This window comes from Mobula birostris, chromosome 32 (genome assembly GCF_030028105.1).
Source record: "Mobula birostris isolate sMobBir1 chromosome 32, sMobBir1.hap1, whole genome shotgun sequence".
In the NCBI taxonomy this organism is placed as follows: domain Eukaryota; kingdom Metazoa; phylum Chordata; class Chondrichthyes; order Myliobatiformes; family Myliobatidae; genus Mobula; species Mobula birostris.
In genome coordinates this window covers 22,835,869-22,857,694 of record NC_092401.1, presented here as the reverse complement: position 1 = coordinate 22,857,694, position 21,826 = coordinate 22,835,869, and the positions used below count along the sequence as shown (strand labels likewise).

General features: G+C 44.4%; 1 protein-coding gene across 2 annotated transcripts in view; it reads right to left on the bottom strand.

Annotated features, from left to right (window-relative positions):
• The window catches only part of LOC140191125 (adhesion G protein-coupled receptor E2-like), a 95,763-nt gene that overhangs the window by 40,623 nt on the left and 33,314 nt on the right, over positions 1-21,826 (bottom strand). For both annotated transcript variants that reach the window (XM_072248232.1, XM_072248231.1), the window contains exons 6-10: positions 21,624-21,764; positions 17,083-17,223; positions 15,983-16,123; positions 14,557-14,697; positions 847-987 (exon numbers count right to left, since the gene is read on the bottom strand). In XM_072248232.1, the coding sequence (XP_072104333.1) occupies positions 847-987; positions 14,557-14,697; positions 15,983-16,123; positions 17,083-17,223; positions 21,624-21,764 (705 nt within the window). The remainder of the gene's footprint in view (positions 1-846; positions 988-14,556; positions 14,698-15,982; positions 16,124-17,082; positions 17,224-21,623; positions 21,765-21,826) is intronic.

Genomic DNA, 21,826 nt, shown 5'->3' with positions numbered 1-21,826 from the left:
GTTTAACTTTAAATGATAATATCGAACCTGCTACTGGAAGTTCGTTCAATACTTACTTCAAGCTCCTCTGATAATTGACTTATCACTATATTCATGCGAGGAAAATATGCGCTGTGTGTTTAATATTAAATTCGTTAGATAAACCCTTTTAGAAACGAAATTGAGTGTATTAGCCACGTATCACCGACATTCCGGTCGTGATTAACACCCCCCCTCCCGAACAGAATCGCCAAAAACAGCTTGCAGAAAAGAAATCGGCGGTGCACGCATGCGCACTAGTGCCCACGCAAGGCTTCATGGTCATTGTAGTCTTTTCGGAGTAAACACAACGTATTTGACTACTACTCTTGTCCGTTGGTAACCCTACCCCCCCGGATCGGCCGGTCCGCAGGATTATTGTCAATATGAAACCGGTCCGCAGTGCAAAAAAGGTTGGGGACCCCTGCCCTAGATGATGCAGTACTCTGGCTCCTGTTCTGAAAGGAACATGACTGTTCAATGAATTCATTTTCCAAAGGGTAAAATATAGAATCGTGGAGTATTACAGCACAGAAAAAGACCCTTTGGCCCATCTCATCCATGCTGACCACAATGAGCTATTTTTATTTGCTTGTGAGTCCCTTTTCCCTTCCAACTTGAACCAATCAGATTTATCAAAGGGCAAAATAGAAAAAACAATGATGACTTTCCCACCTTCCCACAATGACTCCTCTGTGTAATTTGCACAGTAGAGTGTCTATTAAGTTCTCCTTTAGTTGTGGGACTCTGCAGGAAAATTGTGCAGGACTGATATCCTCAATCAGTTACGATTTATTCTCCATTTTCATGTTGAGACAAAGTCCTTACCTTTACAAATTTTCCCTGCTGTGAGGTTGGCAGTTGCAGGTAATGCCTGTAACCCTGTGTTGCAGTTGCACTGGTAGGATCCCATTACGTTGTTACAAGTTGCATGTTCGTGACAAGGTGAAGACTTGCATTCATCGATATCTGTGTGAACAGGAAAATCTCTCTCAACAGTAAACATAGATTGCTCCCTTTTATACCTGGGCTCTGTGGGTCGGGATGGAGTAACTCAGCTCTGTGTTGTTTAATCCAGAGAAGAACTCCGCTGCAACAAAGGATTGAGTGAGTATTCTTGGGAAGGGGCCTTATGGTTTGAGAAAGAAAATCAGGTGAATGCAGTTAAGGAGCAGATGGAATTGACTCAAGGGGCCAAATGGCTGGTCACCTGTTAGAAGTGGAGATGGTTACTACCCTGCTCTCCATTCCATGGGCTTATCGATAAACAGTGCAGAAGGTCGGCAGCAACCCTGCCTTCTGTACTGGAGCTGCTTTTCATTGGACGGGAGCAGGGAGGAAAGAGGACTCTCAGTGCTCCATTCATCTTTAATATGGCTGTGGCAAGACCAGGTTTAGTCACATTTAAATTTCAGTTCATTGCCCACTCCCTCCCTGAATCTGCATTGGAAATACTGAGCAGGTCAGGCAGCATCTGTGGGTGAGAAAGAGAATGCTGGGAGATTCCAGCACCATCCCTGGTTTCAGTTCCTCAGCATGTTCTACTCTGCATCCTACATTTTGTTTTACTTTCTAACTGCGGTCATTCATCCATTAACTGGATGCATTATGTCTCCATTAACAGCTTGAGCTCACCACTCTATCAGGGACACACTGTCTCATCTCATATTCTCATTTTTCCAGTTTCTCATTCCACAGATGCTGTTGGATCCTCTGAGCCTCCCCACTTCCTCATTTGGGATCTCCAACTTCACAATTTGCAGTATTTAAGCCATAAGACATAGGCCCATTGAGTCTGCTCCACTATTCTATTATGGCTGATTTACTATCCTTCTCAACCCCATTATCCTAACTCTCCATGTAACCATTGACGCTCTTCCAAATCTATCATCTATCAACTTGCGCTTGAAATACACCCAATGACTTGGCCATTTGAGGATAGTTCAAGGACTGTTCCTTGTTACACCTCGGCTTTCTGGGTCTGCATGTATAATTCACCTCCTTGTTACTTAAACAGAGAGCAGAACTCCACTGGAACAAAGGACTGAGAGATTGTACTTTGGGGGGGGACTTAAGGATTGAAATCTGTTCAAATCACAAAGTAAGTTTTATTATCAACGTCCATATATGTAGCCATATACAACCCTGAGATTCACTTCCTTGTGGGCATACTCAATAAGTTTATAGAATAATAAACCAAAACAGAATCAATAAAAGATGCCCAACTTGGGTAGGTAACTAAAGTGTAGAAGACAACAAACTGTACAAATACAAAACCAAATAATAATAAATAAGCAATAAATATGGAGACCATGAGATGAAGAATTGTGCAAGTGAGTCTTCTGGTTTTGGGAACATGTCAATGATGGGGCAAATGAATTTGAGTGAAGTTAGCTCCTTTGGTTAAAGAGCTTGATGGTTGATGTGTATTAGCCATTCCTTAACCTGGTGGTGTGAGTCCTCAGGCTCTTTTATCTTCCTCCTGATGGCAGCGGAGAAAAAAGTGCATGTCCTGCTTGGTGGAGGTTGCTGATAATAGAAGCTGCTTTTCTGCGACAACGTTTTATGAGATGCACTCAATGGAAGGGAGGGCATATATCCAGTACTTTTTGTAGGATTTGCTATTCGAGGGCATTGGTGTTTCCATATCAGGCTGTGATGTAGCCAGTCCATCTACTCTCCACTACACATCTGTAGATGTTTGTGAATGTTTCTATGAAATGGAATTTAGGAATAAATTGAATTGACTCAAGGAACCAAATATTCAGTTCTCTGCTGGAAGCTGAGATGGTTGGTACCCTGCTCTCCTATCTATGGGTCTGTCAATAACAATGTGGAAGGTTTGCAGTGGCTCCACTTTCTCTACTGCCACTGCTTTTCATGGGATGGGAGCAGGGGAGTTAAAAGCACTCTCATTGACCCATTGATTTTTAATCTGTCTGCTCCAAGACCAAGTTTGGTCACATTCGAATCTTAGTTAATTGCCTTGTCCATCCCTGAATCTGCAGTGAAAATACTCAGCAGGTCAGGTAGGATCTGTGGGTGAAAATCCGAATGCTGGGTGCTTCCAGCATCATTTCTTGTTTCAGATCTCCAGCATGCTCTACACTGTACCCTACATTTTTATTTCTATTTCTTTCTAACCGCACTGATTCATCTATTTCCTGGAATCATTGTGTCCCCTTTATAAATTTGGTCTCCACCATTTCAGGGACCCCGCTCCTTCTCACTTTTCCAGATCCTTGAACCAGTTTCTCTCTCCACAGCTGCTGTCTGGTCTTCCTCGTCTCCGCACTCTCCATTTCTAGTTCAAACCCCACCATTTGCAGTATTTAAGACCATGAAATATAGGAGCAGAATTAGTTCATTTAGCCCCCAGAGTCCACTGTGCCATTCCATCATAGCTGATTTACTATCCCTCTCAACCTCATTCTCCTACCTTCTGCTTCAAACCATTGACACCCTTACTAATTAAGAAAACAATCAAACTTTACTTTAAATATACACAATGGCCTGGATTCCACGGTTATCATTTTAGCTGCCTATCATCACAAGCTGCCCTCATTTTTACATGGTCCATCTCTCACTCTTGCATTTCCCTTTCTGGATCACACCGGTCTCCCCATGGATTTCCCAGACCCTCACTAAAGCAGCTCCCATATGGTGATGTTGGACCGTGAGGAGTTTGGGATCAGGATTGGAATATTAACCACCATGCCAGCAACAGATGTCAGCTCTGGTCAGACCTGTTCCTAACCATCGTATTACACTGTCAGCTGTTCACAAAGAAACATGATTGGTCATTACATTCATTTAACAAACTAAAATATTCAGAGCTAATCATTAGTTGTGTCAAAACAAACAAAATAAAAATACAAAATGCTGGAGGAACTTAGCAGGTTATAAACTTGACAGCTAACACAGTGATTCTCCTGTGGGACGCGCACAGAGCACTGCCTGTGACATTCTTCTTTACTCCCAGGAATCTGCAGGACAAACCTGTCGGATTGTCAGTGATAACCTCTCCTCAGGATTGATTCTCCATGGTTATATTAAGCCCTTACCTTCACAAACCTTTCCTGCAGTGAGGCAGGTGGTCACAGGCAATGCCTGAAACCTGCAATGGAAGGAGCCCACTATGTTGTTAGAAGTTGTGTGTTTATTACAGGCCAAGGATTCATACTCATCAATATCTACTGTCTGAACAGATAAATTCCTTCACAATGATAAACACTAGTTGTGCCCTGTTACATGTGAACTGTGGGTCTGAATGGGACAAAACATAGGCATGTTGCTTAAACATAGACCATGCCCTTTTTGGAAGAATTTATTGGTTTTCTTGCAAAAGGCCTTAAAAGTTGATGCAGTAAAACAGGTGAATGGGATTAAGCAACAGGAAACCACTGGCTTCCCACCTGCTTGAGGCTGAGATTGTTGGGATCTCATTGGATCCAGAAGTTGTCTGTCATCACCTCAAGGCCCCAATGGGGAAGGTCAGCAGTAGCCCTGCCTATTCCAGTGATGCAGTGGATTACAGAAACATTGATGAACTCCAACCATTCCATTGACTTTGTGAGGTCATCGATGGCCTATGCTCCACTAGGAGCTAAGGGTTCAAGAAGAACCATCAGGCTCTTGAACCAAAAGTGATACATTCACTCAACTTAACTTGCCCCATCATTGAAATGTTCCCACAACCAATGGACTCAATTTCAAGGAGTCTTCATCTCATGTTCCTGATATTTATTGCTTACTTATTTATTATTATTTATTTTTTTATTTGGACAGTTTGTTGCCTTTTGCACACTGGTTGAATGCCCAAGTTGGAGTAGTCACTAACTGAGTTTTGTTATGGTTGTTATTCTATGTCTTTACTGAGTATGCCCCAAAAAAATTAATCTCAGGGTTGTTTATGGTGACATAGAAACATAGAAAATAGGTGCGGGAGTAGGCCATTCGGCCCTTCGAGCCTGCACCGCCATTTATTATGATCATGGCTGATCATCCAACTCAGAACCCTGTGTGACAAGAATACACATAAAATTAAGATGTTTGCTGGCCTGGGTTAGCATCAGTGACATCAGCAGTTGGTCTGCCACCTGTCCTCAGGGGAAGGAGAGATAAGGAACAATGGAGCAGCGTCTGGAGATGTGTAATGAAGGGATGGGCGAGAGAGCTGTCTGGAGCTGCTCCCCCTTTGAATCCTGAACTGTTTGAAGTGATGGACAGGCGATACCCCAGCAGGGGGATAAAAAGGGACCGGTTCGCTAAGGCAGACACACACGACACCCGAGGTAACGAGACCTTGGAAGCGGTGCGCCTCTCACGAGTCGGTGGGAAGTACCGGACAACGCACAGGGTGGAAAGGTACGATCAGCGGGAACCCGGTGTGTGTCCACCCTCGCTTGGGTGCCGGGTTCACTGCAGTGGATCGACTGCATCTGGAGGAGGGGTCACAGTCGGTGACCTCAGGTGACATCACCAAGGACCTGCCCAAAAAAGCTGCTTGTGAGCCATATCGCCGGTCTGTGAGTAGAAGCCGTGTCTGAATGATCAGTTGTTCCCGTTCTCTCTCTCTCTCCCCCAACGTTGTCCATCGCCATGGCAACAATTACTGCGAACTGAACTAAATTGGACTGAACTTTTGTGTTACTTTGAAATTTGGTCATTTACCCCTAGACAACGATAAAGCTTGATTGATGCTGTTATCTTAATTCTGTGCACATGTGTGTTTATCATTGCTGAACTGTTGCATTTATTATCCTTTCGATTACAGTGTTGCTTGTTTCTTTAATAAAACTTTCTTAGTTCTAGTAATCCAGACTCCAACTGAGTGATCCATTTCTGCTGGTTTGGCAACCCAGTTACGGGGTACGTAACATAAGTGGGGTTCTCGTCCGGGATTTTGAACGCTAAATTTGGGACGGAGTAAATTGGTTGGGTTAAAATTCCCGAAAGAAAGAAAAGACAAACAGCAGAAATGGAGGCTGAGGAATTTATAAAGGCACCAACCTTGGAGGCATTAGAGGATGCCAGGAAATTGGAATTGGTAGCTGTGGCCAAACGGTTGAATCTTGCTAAGGTGAAGTCGACAATGAGGAGAGAGGAGATACACAGAGCTATTGTAGAGCACTATGTATCTAAAGGTGTGTTTCCCCAAGGCGAGCTGGGAGTGGTGTCTATTGAAAAACCTGCTGGAGACGCGGTACAGGTACAGCTTGAAAAACTGAGACTCGAGCACGAGTTACGGGAAAGACAGTTGGAGCGAGAAGAGAAGGAGAGAGAGAGAGACAGACAGTTGGAGAGAGAAGAGAAAGAGAGGGACAGACAGTTGGAGAGAGAGGAGAAAGAGAGGGACAGACAGTTGGAGAGAGAAGAGAAAGAGAGGGACAGACAGATGGAGAGAGAGGAGAAACAGAGGGAAAGGGAATTTGAGCTGGAGAAGTTAAGGATAAGGGCCGAGCAGGGGCTCGTGCCGAACCAAGGTGGAGGGTTCCGGGTGACCCAGGAGGTTAGGCTGGTTCCCCCATTTGACGATACCGACGTGGATCGGTACTTCCTCCACTTCGAAAAAGTGGCTATAAGTCAGGACTGGCCGAGGGATAAGTGGGTTGTCTTACTTCAGAGTGTACTGAAAGGGAAAGCCCAAGAAGCTTACTCCGCTTTGTCCGCGGAAGATGCCCAGAGGTATGAGGTGGTAAAAGAGGCCATCCTCAGGATTTATGAGTTGGTCCCGGAGGCATACCGGCAGAGGTTCCGGAATGCGAGGAAGCAGTGGGACCGCACGTATTTGGAGTTTGCCCGTGAGATGCAGACATATTGTGAGCGTTGGTGTGCCTCGAAGGGGGTTGAGGGGGATTATGACAGACTGCTACAGCTGATCCTGATTGAGCAGTTTAAAGGTTGTATCCCTGAGGGTATGAGACCCTACCTCGATGAGAAAGAGGCAGCCACGTTAGCCGCAACTGCTAAGTTAGCGGATGAGTATGCGTTGACGCATAAAATGAAGTTTGCCCCAAGTAAAGGCTACCAGAAGGGTAGTCAGGATGGCGGGGAGAGTCCGCCCGAAAAGTCAGAAAGTAAGCCGGGGACTTGTGAAAAGGATAAGGTAGACCGGGAGCAGTCTGGTAGGAAGTCTCCTGGGGTCGTCTGTTATAATTGTGGGAAAGCCGGACACTTTGCGTCCAGGTGCTTTGCCCCAAAGAAGGAGACGGGAAAAGGAAAAACGGCGATTTTGAATGGCTGTATCGAGCTGTTAAGCGAACCGCTAGGGAAGGACACGTCTGAAAAAGTTCAGGAAGGGCGCAAGAGGTTTATCTCGGCCGGATTGGTGTCAGTTAAGGAGGGGTTAAAACCAGTTCCAGTGCGGATCTGGAGAGACACAGGAGCGTGTCAGTCACTAATGCTGAAGATGTATTAGAGTTTAGCTCAGAGACCCAGACTGGGGAGGTAGAGGTCAAAGGTGTTGGGGAAGGGACAGAGTCAGTCCCTTTGCACCAGATACACTTACAAAGCAACCTGGTCTCTGGACTAGTCACGATCGGGGTGAGGTCCGAAATACCAATGAAAGGCGTGGAAGTCGTTCTCGGTAATGACATCGCCGGGGGAATCGTGTTCCCAGTCGTGAGATTGACAGGTCAGCCTGCCAGCAGTGAGGCCCCGCCCATGGACTCACAGGTTCATCACGGGACCGCGGTGGTAAATTTAGCTGAGACGTTTCTGCCAACCTTGTTCGAGACGGGGGTAGAAAATGAAAAGAAGGAGTGTAGTGAGACAAGAGGTAGTGAGGGAGCTGGGACAGACGTAGCAGTAGCCAGGAAAGAATTTGTGCCGACGCAGGAGCAAGACGAGGGGCTGATGGTTTTGGCAGAGACAGCTCTCTCTGACACAGTTTTAACACGGGAACTAGTAGGCTATTGTGCGGAGGAGGAAGTGCTAAGGAAGAAAGGGAGACCAAGTACCGTACCCGCCGATGAGGAGTGGGGGGTGGTGCAAAAGAGTTATGGGGATGATAACATGGCCCACGAGGTATCCCCCGGTGGACATTTTGCAGTGCTGGAGGAAACAGTTGGTGGAATCATGAAAGAGGTTTACCGGCTGCCCAGGGGGAAGGATGTTATTGATCATGACCGACGCGAACTGAGACGGTCACAGGCTTTTGATATGCTAACAAACCTAGTCGGTGTTAGCGTGGAAATCAATGAAGCTAGGGGCCCCCTGATAAGAGGAAAAAACCATTTTGAAATGATTAGTATGGGATCGATCAGATGGGAGAAGGCTATTGTTTTGGCCAGGTCTACTGATAAGGTCTCTCCCTTAATCCCCGAACAAAGCGAATCTTTAGCAGAAGTAATTACTCGCACCCGTGTGCTTGATTGTCCCGAGGCGATGCAGAGAACTGGGACGTTGGGTGGTGTCTGTTACAATAGGGCAGCCTAGCAAACAACAGTCATATATAATGAGTAATTCAGTGACTAAAGGGCTGATGAACACAGGTGTGTATTGGCAATTTAATACGGCTGTCTGAAGCCAGCTTGATAGTGAACCTTGAAAAAAATGAATTCAGCCACACGACGGTCACTTACCTGGGAATTGTGGTGACACAGGGGCAGCTGGCAGCGCTGCAAGCTACAGTGCAGGCTATCGCTGACCTCCCAACCCCGACAGACAAGAGGGCCCTCAGAAGGCTCTTGGAGATGGTGGGGTACTGTAGGAAGTTTTGCAATAACTCTGCGGTCACTACCCCTCCCCCCTCCTATTAAGCCCTTGCGAGAGAAAACTGAGTCGGAATGGGACGACCCTTGTTATTGTGGTCCGGCACAAAACCAAATGCGAGGTTACATTGATCGAAATTCATCAGTGTTTTTGCCCACTATGAAGTTTGCTGAGTTGGAGCCTGGTCTAAGGGATTATTAATAACACATGTAAAAGGAACAGAAAATGTGATGACTGTCTGTCAAGGTGCTGACAACTTCAAATTCTCTGTATTAGCCAAATAGCTGATAAAGATGTATATTTGTGTGTGTATCAAATAATGTATTCATGTTTGTAATTTTTACCTCCCGGTAAAAATCCTTAAAGGGGGGAAGTGTGACGAGAATACACATAAAATTAAGATGTTTGCTGGCCTGGGTTAGCATCAGTGACATCAGCAGTTGGTCTGCCACCTGTCCTCAGGGGAAGGAGAGATAAGGAACAATGGAGCAGCGTCTGGAGATGTGTAATGAAGGGATGGGCGAGAGAGCTGTCTGGAGCTGCTCCCCCTTTGAACCCTGAACTGTTTGAAGTGATGGACAGGCGATACCCCAGCAGGGGGATAAAAAGGGACCGGTTCGCTAAGGCAGACACACACGACACCCGAGGTAACGAGACCCTGGAAGCGGTGCGCCTCTCACGAGTTGGTGGGAAGTACCGGACAACGCACAGGGTGGAAAGGTACGATCAGCGGGAACCCGGTGTGTGTCCACCCTCGCTTGGGTGCCGGGTTCACTGCAGAGGATCGACCGCATCTGGAGGAGGGGTCACAGTCGGTGACCTCAGGTGATATCACCAAGGACCTGCCCAAAAAGGCTGCTTGTGAGCCATATCGCCGGTCTGTGAGTGGAAGCCGTGTCTGAATGATCAGTTGTTCCCGTTCTCTCTGTCCCTCCCCCCACGTTGTCCATCGCCATGGCAACGATTACTGCGAACTGAACTTTTGTGTCACTTTGAAATTTGGTCATTTACCCCTAGACAACGATAGAGCTTGATTGATGCTGTTATCTTAATTCTGTGCACATGTGTGTTTATCATTGCTGAACTGTTGCATTTATTATCCTTTCGATTACTGTGTTGCTTGTTTCTTTAATAAAACTTTCTTAGTTCTAGTAATCCAGACTCCAACTGAGTGATCCATTTCTGCTGGTTTGGCAACCCAGTTACGGGGTACATAACACCTGCACCAGCCTTCCCTCCATACCCCCTGATCCCCGTAGCCACAAGGGCCATATCTAACTCCCTCTTAAATATAGCCAATGAACTGGCCTCAACTGTTTCCTGTGGCAGAGAATTCCACAGATTCACCACTCTCTGCATGAAGAAGTTTTTCCTCATCTCAGTCCTAAAAGGCTTCCCCTTTATCCTCAAACTATGACCCCTTGTTCTGGACTTCCCCAACATTGGGAACAATCTTCCTGCATCTAGCCTGTCCAATCCCTTTAGGATTTTATACATTTCAATCAGATCCCCCCTCAATCTTCTAAATTCCAACGAGTACAAGCCCAGTTCATCCAGTCTTTCTTCATATGAAAGTCCTGCCATCCCAGGAATCAATGTGGTGAACCTTCTTTGTACTCCCTCTATGGCAAGGATGTCTTTCCTCAGATTAGGGGACCAAAACTGCACACAATACTCCAGGTGTGGTCTCACCAAGGCCTTGTACAACTGCAGTAGTATCTCCCTGATCCTGTACTCGAATCCTCTCGCTATAAATGCCAGCATACCATTTGCCTTTTTCACCGCCTGCTGTACCTGCATGCCCACTTTCAATGACTGGTGTATAATGACACCCAGGTCTCATTGCACCTCCCCTTTTCCTAATCGGCCACCATTCAGATAATAATCTGTTTTCCTATTTTTGCCACCAAAGTGGATAACTTCACATTTATCCACATTAAATTGCATCTGCCATGAATTTGCCCACTCACCCAACCTATCCAAGTCACTCTGCATCCTCTTAGCATCCTCCTCACAACTAACACTGCCACCCAGCTTCGTGTCATCCGCAAACTTGGAGATGCTGCATTTAATTCCCTCATCCAAGTCATTAGTATATATTGTAAACAACTGGGGTCCCAGCACTGAGCCTTGCGGTACCCCACTAGTCACCGCCTGCCATTCTGAAAAGGTCCCGTTTATTCCCACTCTTTGCTTCCTGTCTGCTAACCAACTCTCCATCCACATCAATACCTTACCCCCAATACCGTGTGCTTTAAGTTTGCACACTAATCTCCTGTGTGGGACCTTGTCAAAAGCCTTTTGAAAATCCAAATATACCACGTCCACTGGTTCTCCCCTATCCACTCTACTAGTTACATCCTCAAAAAATTCTATGAGATTTGTCAGACATGATTTTCCTTTCACAAATCCATGCTGCCTTTGTCCGATGATTTCACCGCTTTCCAAATGTGCTGTTATCACATCTTTGATAACTGACTCCAGCAGTTTCCCCACCACCGACGTTAGGCTAACCGGTCTATAATTCCCCGGTTTCTCTCTCCCTCCTTTTTGAAAAAGTGAGGTTACATTAGCCACCCTCCAATCCTCAGGAACTAGTCCAGAATCTAACGAGTTTTGAAAAATTATCACTAATGCATCCACTATTTCTTGGGCTACTTCCTTAAGCACCCTGGGATGCAGACCATCTGGCCCTGGGGATTTATCTGTCTTCAATCCCTTCAATTTACCTAACACCACTTCCCTACTAACATGTATTTCGCTCAGTTCCTCCATCTCACTGGACCCTCTGTCCCCTACTATTTCTGGAAGATTATTTATGTCATCCTTAGTGAAGACAGAACCAAAGTAATTATTCAATTGGTCTGCCATGTCCTTGCTCCCCATAATCAATTCACCTGTTTCTGTCTGTAGGGGACCTACATTTGTCTTTACCAGTCTTTTCCTTTTTACATATCTATAAAAGCTTTTACAGTCAGTTTTTATGTTCCCTGCCAGTTTTCTCTCATAATCTTTTTTTCCCCTCCTAATTAAGCCCTTTGTCCTCCTCTGCTGAACTCTGAATTTCTCCCCGCTTCAGGTGAGCCACTTTCTCTGGCTAATTTATATGCTTCTTCTTTGGAATTGATACTATCCCTAATTTCTCTTGTCAGCCACGGGTGCACTATCTTCCTTGATTTATTCTTTTTCCAAACTGGGATGAACAATTGTTGTAGTTCATCCATGCAATCTTTAAATGCTTGCCATTGCATATCCACCGTCAACCCTTTAAGTATCATTTGCCAGTCTATCTTAGCTAATTCACGTCTCATACCTTCAAAGTTACCCCTCTTTAAGTTCAGAACCTTTGTTTCTGAATTAACTATGTCACTCTCCATCTTAATGAAGAATTCCACCATATTATGGTCACTCTTACCCAAAGGGCCTCTCACGACAAGATTGCTAATTAACCCTTCCCCATTGCTCAAAACCCAGTCCAGAATAGCCTGCTCTCTAGTTGGTTCCTCGACATGTTGGTTCAAAAAACCATCCCGCATACATTCCAAGAAATCCTCTTCCTCAGCACCTTTACCAATTTGGTTCACCCAATCTACATGTAGATTGAAGTCACCCATTATAACTGCTGTTCCTTTATTGCACATATTTCTAATTTCCTGTTTAATACCATCTTCGACCTCACTACTACTGTTAGGTGGCCTGTACACAACTCCCACCAGCGTCTTCTGCCCCTTAGTGTTACGCAGCTCTACCCATATCGATTCCACATCTTCCTGGCTTATGTCCTTCCTTTCTATTGCGTTAATCTCTTCTTTAACCAGCAACGCCACCCCACCTCCCCTTCCTTCATGTCTATCCCTCCTGAATATTGAATATCCCTGAATGTTGAGCTCCCATCCTTGTTCACCCTGGAGCCATGTCTCTGTGATCCCAACTATATCATAATCATTAATAACAATCTGCACTTTCAATTCATCCACCTTATTACAACATATATGTACATTGCTAATAAATGTATTTTTGACTTTGACTTCGACTATGATATTGGTCCATGTGGGTATTTAGGATCCAGGACTTGAATAGCAATGACCATGGTAGCTAAAACTGCCAACCAGTTTGGATGTGGTCCTCAAGGTTGCATTCATGGTGGTTTTCACACAACACAGCTTCTTCCTCTGTTTCATCAGACTGCTGAACAGACAATGAGCCCATGAATACTTCCTCACTATTTTCGCTTTCATTTCTCATTACGTATTTAATTTTGAATATATATTTCTAGTCATATGTCTTATGGTATATCTTATGTATTGCACTGTACTGCTGCTGCAAAACAAGACATTTCACGATAGATGGCAGTGACAACAAACAGGTATCTGATTCTGAGTCTGATGAAGTCGTGCATTAATGACTGAGTGATGCTGGGGTGACAATGGGCAGTGGGGAGGTGTACTGGATGCCAGTAACTCTACTCATCTTTAATGTGGCCCTGATCCCGGGCTGGGGTTGATCACATCTTAGTCCCAATAGGCTTCCCAGCCCCTCCACTGAATGGGCTCGGACAGTAAGAGGTCATTCCATGTGGGAATTTGGGATGCAGGATTGGAGTAGTAATGACCACGGGAGCTAAAACTATCAATCAGATCAGACACAGTCCTCAAAGTTGTGTTGCATGATCTCTTGTTCCCAAAGCACCTACTTGGTCGATATATTCTTGTCCCGGTATGCAAAAATATTTGGAAAAAATGATAAAACAAAGAAAACCCCATTGTTTACCAACCATGTGTTTTACACAATGCAGACCCTGTGAGATAATTCTATAATTCCAAGAATATCTTCAGGGCAATCCTGGAAAATTGTCACCAACAGAGGCTTGTGATTAATTCTCACTTTCACAGTGATATAAAGTCTGTACCTTCACAAAATATCCCTGCAGTGAGGCTGACTGTCACTGGAGATGCCTGAAACCCCGCAATGCAGTTCCACAGATAGGAACCCGATGTGTTGTAACAAGTTGTGAGAAGGAGACGTTGAGAGGCTTCACACTCATTGATAACACTTACTCATGTCTCTCTTTCTTGTGGACAACAGTGTGGCTGTAGCAGTTCACATGGACTAAGCTACCCCTGAACGTTGGTGGAACACGATAAAGACACCTTGCTTCAATTCTGTCCAGAACATCCCCCTCTCCTTTTCTCCAGTCGATCAATGATTGCAATGATGCAGCATCCTACACAGAACGTTACGTGGCCCATTGCTGACTCTTCCCCTCCCTCTCAGGATCACATACATGTCCCCATGGATGACTCAGACGCCCAATGAATCTGCTCCGAGAGGGTGACATTAACTGTGTGAGAGTTGGGAACCAAGACTACAATAGTAATCACCACGCCAGCTACAGCTGCCACTTCTAGTCACATCTGTCTCTGGACAATGCAGTAATCCTTCTCCTGTTCCTAATGGATCATGACTGATCAATGAATTCATTTCTCAGACTCTAAAATATAGAGTCATAGAGTAATCCCATACAGAAAAAGACCCTTTGGCCCATCTCATCCATGCTGACCACAATGAGCTATTCCCATTTGCTTGTCAGTTCCTTTTTCCCTTCCCATGTGAACAAAAGATTGGATTTATCAAAGGAAACAATGGAAAGAAAACAGTGATAACTTGTTCACCTCCCCACAATGACTCCTCTGTGTAATTTTCACAGAACAGTGCCCATTAAAAATCATTAGTTGTAGGACTCTACAGGAAAATTGTGCAGGACTGATATCCACAATCAGTTGGGATTTATTCTCCATTTTTATGTTAAGACAAATTCCTTACCTTCACAAACTTTCCCGGCCATGAGGTTGCTGGTCGCAGGCAATTCCCGAAACCCTGTGCTGCAGTTGCACTGGTAGGATCCCATTGTGTTGATGCAAGTTGCATGTTTGTGACAAGGTGAGGACTTGCATTCATCGATATCTGTGTAAACAGGGAAAATCTTTCTCAACAGTAAACATGGATTGCTCCCTTTCATACCTGGGCTCTGTGGGTCGGCATGGAGTAACTCAGCACTGTGTTGGTTAATCCAGAGAAGACCTCCGCTGGAACAAAGGATTGAGTGACTATACTTGGGAAGGAGCCTAATGGTTTGAGAAAGAAAATCAGGTGAGTGGAGTTAAGGAACAGGAAAAGGCCTTAAGAATTGAGGTAGAAAGGCAGCTGGATGGAGCTAACAGTTAGATTGCTACAGAGCATTCTGACTGACTGCATCACCATCAAGTATGGAGGGGCCAGTGCACAGCACCAGAAAAACATGCCGAGGGTTGTAAACTCAGTCAGTTTCTATGGGCGTTAGCCTCACCACCATTTAGGGCATCTTGAAAACACACTGCTTCAAAAAGGTGGCATCCATCATGAAGGAACCCCACCACCCAGGACACTGCCTCTTCTCAATACTGCCATCATGCATGAGGTACAGAAACCTGAAGACAAACATTCAACTTTTTAGGAATATCTTCTCCACCATCAGATTTCTGTACAGACAATGAACCCATGAATAGTACCTCGCTATGTTTGCTCTCTTTATTTGCTACTTGTTTAATTTTCTAATATATATTTATTACTCCACCCTATAGGATATTTTATGTATTGCACTGTAGTGCTGCAGCGGAGCAACAAATTTCATGACATATGTCAGTGATAGTCAACTGGAATTTGATTTTTCATTCTGTTGGAGCCGTGTATTAAGGCTTTGAGTTGCAGGGGGGAAGTGGTCGATGGGGAGTTGTACAGGGTGTCCGTGGCTCTATTGAACAGTAACATAGCTCTGAGCCTAGGCTGGGGTTGGACACATTTCAATCCCAGTGCTTTGCCCAGCCGCTCCACTGAATGGGTTCAGCGAGTAAGACTTTGCCCAAGTGGAAATTTGGGATGCAGGACTGGAAAAGTAATGAGCACGGCAGCTATAGCTGATGTTAACAGTTGTGTTGGAATTCAATCCTCTCCAGACTACCTCGCTGGTCTCCTGTTTCCAAGGGATCTGCTTGATGAATAAATTCATGTCCAAAATATTTGAAGGCACTGATTAATAAAAATCCCATCGTAATCCAACACACACAATTTATCGAAGGGATTTAGACAGTGCAAGCACTGTCTGTTTATTCTTTACTTCCAAGAATATCTTCGGGATAATCTTGGAGAATGGATGACACCAAAACTGCCTTGAGTTAAGTTCTCCATTTTCATGAAGATACGAAGCCCTTACCTTCACAAACCTTCCCTGCAGTGAGGCTGACAGTCACAGTAGATGCCTGATACCCTGCAACACAGTTGCACTGGTAGGAACCCAGTGTGTTGTTGCAAGTTGCAAGTTGGTGACACGGAGAGGATTCACACTCGTCTATATCTGTGTGAACAGACAAAATCCTTCACAACCATATACATTGTTTGCTCCCTGTTAAACATGTCTCACATTCTGTGGGACAAAGGTATGGCTATGCTGTTTCACATAAGGCAAGCTAGGGCCGATAGTTGGTGGGATACGAGTCCTTGTTTCAATCCTGTCCAGACTATCTTGCTCAACCCTTAGTTATGATTGCATTGATACTGCTTCCTACAATCATACATACAGAACTGCGAAATGTTATCAGTATAGATGACTCTTTCCAAGATGCTCTCATCTTCATATGGTCCATCACTGACTCTTGCCCTCCCTCTCAGGTTCACATCCCTGTCCCCGTGGATTACTCAGACCTTCACTGAACCACCACTGAGAGAGTGACATTAGACTGTCCGAGATCTTGGGAACCAAGACTAGAATAGTAATCAACACGCCAGCTACAGCTGCCACTTCTAGTCACAGCGGTCCCTGGACAATGCAGTACTCTGTCTCCTGTTCCTAATGGAATATGACTGGTCAACAAATTCATTTCCCAAACTCTAAAATGTAGAGTCACAGACTTGTCAAACACAGAGAAAGACCCTTTGGCCCATCTGATCCATGCTGACCACAATGAGCTATTCCAATTTGCTTGTGAGTCCCTTTTCCCTTCTCATTTGAACAAATCATCAGATTTATCAAAGAAATTAATAGAAAAACTATTGATAACTATCCCACCTCCCCACAACGACTCCCCTGTGTAATTTTTACAGTACTGAGTCCAATAAATTCTTCTTTAGTTATAGGCCTTTGCAGGAGAATTGTGGAGGACTGATATCTACAATGGGGAGGGGGAACGTCGACTCAGACCATGAGAGGCCTATGTCGGGCATTTTTTTTCATGCCTTACAAGGCGCAGATTGGAAGTCTTATCTACAATAAGTAGAGATTTATTCACCACTTTCATGTTGAGACAAAGTCCTTACCTTCACAAACTTTCCCTGCCACAAGGTTGCTGGTCGCAGGTAATTCCTGAAACCCTGTGCTGCAGTTGCACTGGTAGGATCCCACTGTGTTGATGCAAGTTGCATGTTTGTGACAAGGTGAGGACTTGCATTCATCGATATCTGTGTGAACAGGGAAAATCTCTCTCAACAGTAAACATGGATTGCTCCCTTTCATACCTGGGCTCTGTGGGTCGGCATGGAGTAACTCAGCACTGTGTTGTTTAATCCAGAGAAGACCTCCGCTGGAACAAAGGATTGAGTGACTATTCTTGGGAAGGGGCCTTATGGTTTGAGAAAGAAAATCAGCTGAACGGAGTTAAGGAACAGGAAAAGGCCTTCAGAATTGAGGTGAAAAGGCAGCTGGATGGAGCTGACTGTTAAATTGATACAGATATACAATGGAGAGCATTCTGTCTAACTGCATCACCACCAAATATGGAGGAGCCACTGCACAGCACCAGAAAAACATGCTGAGGGTTGTAAACTCAGCCGGTTTCTATGGGTGTTAGCCTCACCACCATTTAGGGCATCTTGAAAACACACTGCTTCAAACAGGTGGCATCCATCATGAAGGAACCCCGCCACCCAGGACATGCCCTCTTCTCATTACTGCCATCATGCACGAGGTACAGGAGCCTGAAGACAAACATTCAACTTTTTAAGAATATCTTCTCCGCCATCAGATTTCTGAACAGATAATGAACCCATGAATATTACCTCGCCATGTTTACTCTCTTTATTTGCTGCTTGCTTTTAATTTTCTAATATATATTTATTACTCCACCCTATAGGACATTTTATGTATTGCACTGTACTGCTGCAGCAGACCAACAGATTTCATGACATATGTCAGTGAATAATAATCTTATAGAATATAAGTGCTTAGATAAAAAAGTTAAAAGCTTATGTCAGAAAACCAAAGAAGAATGGTTAAACCAAGAATGTGAGCAAATAGAAAGAATCCACAAACACGCGGAAATCTGCAGATGCTGGAATTTCAAGCAACGCACGTAAAAATTGCTGGTGAACGCAGCAGGCCAGGCAGCATCTCTAGGAAGAGGTACAGTCGACGTTTCGGGCCGAGACCCTTCGTCAGGACTAAGTGAAAGAAGATTTAGTAAGAGATTTGAAAATGGGAGGGGGAGGAGGAGATCCAAAATGATAGGAGGAGACAGGAGGGGGAGGGATGGAGCCAAGAGCTGGACAGTTGATTGGCAAAAGAGATGCGAGGCTAGAGAAGGGAGAGGATCATGGGACGGGAGGCCTAGGGAGAAAGAAAGGGGGAGGGGTAAAGCCCAGAGGATGGGCAAAGGGTATAGTGAGAAGGACAGAGGGAGAAAAAGGAGAGAGAGGGAAAAATATATATTTATAATAATAAAAGATAAATAAATAACGGATGGGGTACGAGGGGGAGGAGGGGTATTAGTGGAAGTTTGAGAAGTCAATGTTCATGCCATCAGGTTGGAGGCTACCCGGATGGAATATAAGGTGTTGTTCCTCCAACCTGAGTGTGGCTTCATCGTGACAGTAGAGGAGGCCGTGGACAGACATATCAGAATGAGAATGGGAAGTGGAAATAAAATGCGTGGCCACTGGGGGATCCTGCTTTCTCTGGCAGACAGAGCGTAGGTGTTCAGCAAAGCGGTCTCCCAGTCTGCGTCGGGTCTCGCCAATATGTAGAAGGCCTCATTAGGAGCACCGAACACAGTATATCACCCCAGCCGATACACAGGTGAAGTGTCATCTCACCTGGAAGGACTGTCTGGGACCCTGAATGGTGGTAAGGGAGAAAGTGTAAGGGCATGTGTAGCACTTGTTCCGCTTACAAGGATAAGTGCCAGGAGGGAGATCAGTGGGGAGAGATGGGAGGGGATGAATGGACAAAGGTGTCGCATAGGGAGCGATCCCTGTGGAAAGCCGGGGGGGGCGGTGTAGGGAGAGAAAGATGTGCTTAGTGGTGGGATCCCATTGGAGGTGGTGGAAGTTATGGAGAATAATATGTTGGACCCGGAGGCTGGTGGGGTGGTAGGTGAGGACAAGGGGAATCCTATTCCTAGTGGGGTGGCGGGAGGATGGAATGAGAGCAGATGTGCGTGAAATGGGGGAGATGCGTTTGAGAGCAGAGTTGATAGTGGAGGAAGGGAAGCCCCTTTCTTTAAAAAAGGAAAACATCTCCTTCATCCTGGAATAAAAAGCCTCATCCTGAGAGCAGATGTAGCTGATCCAAAAAGGTTACATCAACAAATCAAGAACATCACTGGTAAGAAGCTCCTCTGTTCTTCAGGTGGATGTTTGAAAGCAAAGGACGGTACCATTATCATGGAAAAAGATGACATTATGAACAGGTGGACTGAGTATATTCAGGGATTGTTTGAAGACGATCAAGGCAAAAAACCAGTAATTAAGAAAAACATTGAAGGTCCAAGTATTTTAAAATCTGAATTTCATAATGCAATAAATAAGATGAAGTAAGGAAAGGCAGCAGGTCCTGATGAATTAATAATAGAACAAATTATTGCCCTTGAAGATTATGGAATTGAAAAACTTACTGATTTAATCAATGACATTTATAAGACTGGAATAATACAAGAAGAGATGAAAAAATCAGTATTTATCACTCTTCCTAAGAAAGCTGGAGCAATAGAATGTGAATTACGTAGGACCATAAGTTTAATGAGTCATATCACCAAGATACTTCTAAGAATTTTGATGACAAGAGCTAAAAGTAAGATACAAGCTGAAATAGGCAAAGAACAATGTGGTTTTGTGAAAGACGAAGGTACAAGAACCGCACTATTGATGTTTAGGATACTATCGGAGCGAGCTATTCAAGTGCAAAAAGATTTCTTTGTTTGTTTTATTGACTATACAAAAGCATTTGATAAAGTGAAGCACAATAAGTTATTTGAAATATTACAGAAAACTCTAGATCTAGATTCGAAAGACCTCTGCCTAATCAGAAATCTGTACTGGGAACAAACTGCCGCTGTAAGAACAGATGGAGAAGTGAGTCATTTTACCAAAAATCATCAGGAGAGGCATTAGACATGGGTGTGTTTTCTCCCCTGATTTAATTAATGTGTACAGTGAAACAATATTACAAAAAATAAGAGACATCTCGGGAATCAAAGTTGGCGGTGAAAACATTAATAATTTCAGATATGCAGATGGCACTGTGTTAATTGCAAGTACGGAGGAAGAACTACAAAACTTAGTTGATATATTTGTTGAAGAAAGTGCAAAAATGGGTCTATCTATCAATTGCAAAAAGACAGAATGTATGGTGATATCCAGAAAGAAGGAGAATCCTATCTGCAGGCTGAGAATAAATGGGGAATACATAAAACAAGTGCAGAACTTTTGCTACTTAGGAAGCTGGGTGACATCAGATGGCAGGTGCGACATGGACATCAAAAGAAGAATAGGGATGGCAAAAGACAGCTTTACGAGAATGAAGAGTATACTGACCAAAACTAAACTAGGCATGACAACCCGCCTCAGAGTACTGAAATGTTACGTATATCCAGTTATGTTCTATGGCTCAGAATGTTGGACAATATCTAGTAACATGAGGAAACAAATTGTAGCAGCAGAAATGCGGTTTTTGAGGAGGATGCAAAGAATATCACGGACGAAACGAATATCTAACGAGGATGTCATGAACAGAGCAAACACAAAAAAAGAAATAATATATGAGATCGTGAAAAGGCAACGTAACTTCATTAGACATGTGATCAGGAAAGAGGAGTTAGAATGCATGGTAATTATGGGAAAGATTGAAGGGAAGAAAGCAAGAGGAAGACAAAGACAAATGATGATGGAGACAGCAGCCAGAGAACTGGAAATGAATACCAATGAATTGATCCACTTGACCCAAAACAGGAGTGTGTGGGCCATGGCAGTCGAAGCTCAAACTTGGCATGGCACCTGATGATGATGATGATGATGTCAGTGATAGTCAACTGGAATTTGATTTTTCATTCTGTTGGAGCCTTGTATTAATGACTGTGTGTTGCAGGGGAGAAGTGGTCAATGGGGAGGTGTACAGGGTGTCCGTGGCTCTATTGAACAGTAACGTAGCTCTGAGCCTAGTCTGGGGTTGAACACATTTCAATCCCAGTGCTTTGCCCAGCCACTCCATGGGATGGGTTCTGCGAGTATGACTTTGCCCAAGTGGGAATTTGGGATGCAGGACTGGAATATTAATGACCACGGCAGCTATAGCTGATGTTAGCAGTTGTGTTGGAATTCAATCCTCTCCAGACCACCTTGCTGATCTCCTGTTTCCAAGGGATCTGCATGATGAATAAATTCATGTCCAAAATATTCAAAGGCACTGATTTTTAAAAATCCCATCGAAATCCAACACTCACAATTTATCAGAGGGATTTACCCAGTGCAGACACTGTCTGCTTATTCGTTACTTCCAAGAATATCTTCGGGATAATCTTGGAGAATCGATGACACCAAAACTGCCTTGAGATAAATACTCCATTTTCATGAAGATACGAAGCCCTTACCTTCACAAACCTTCCCTGCAGTGAGGTTGAGAGTCGCAGTAGATGCCTGATACCCTGCAACACAGTTGCACTGGTAGGAACCCAGTGTGTTGTTGCAAGTTGCAAGTTGGTGACACGGAGAGGATTCACACTCATCAATATCTGTATGAACAGACAAAATCCTTCACAATAAAAAAACATTGTTTGCTCCCTGTTAAACATGT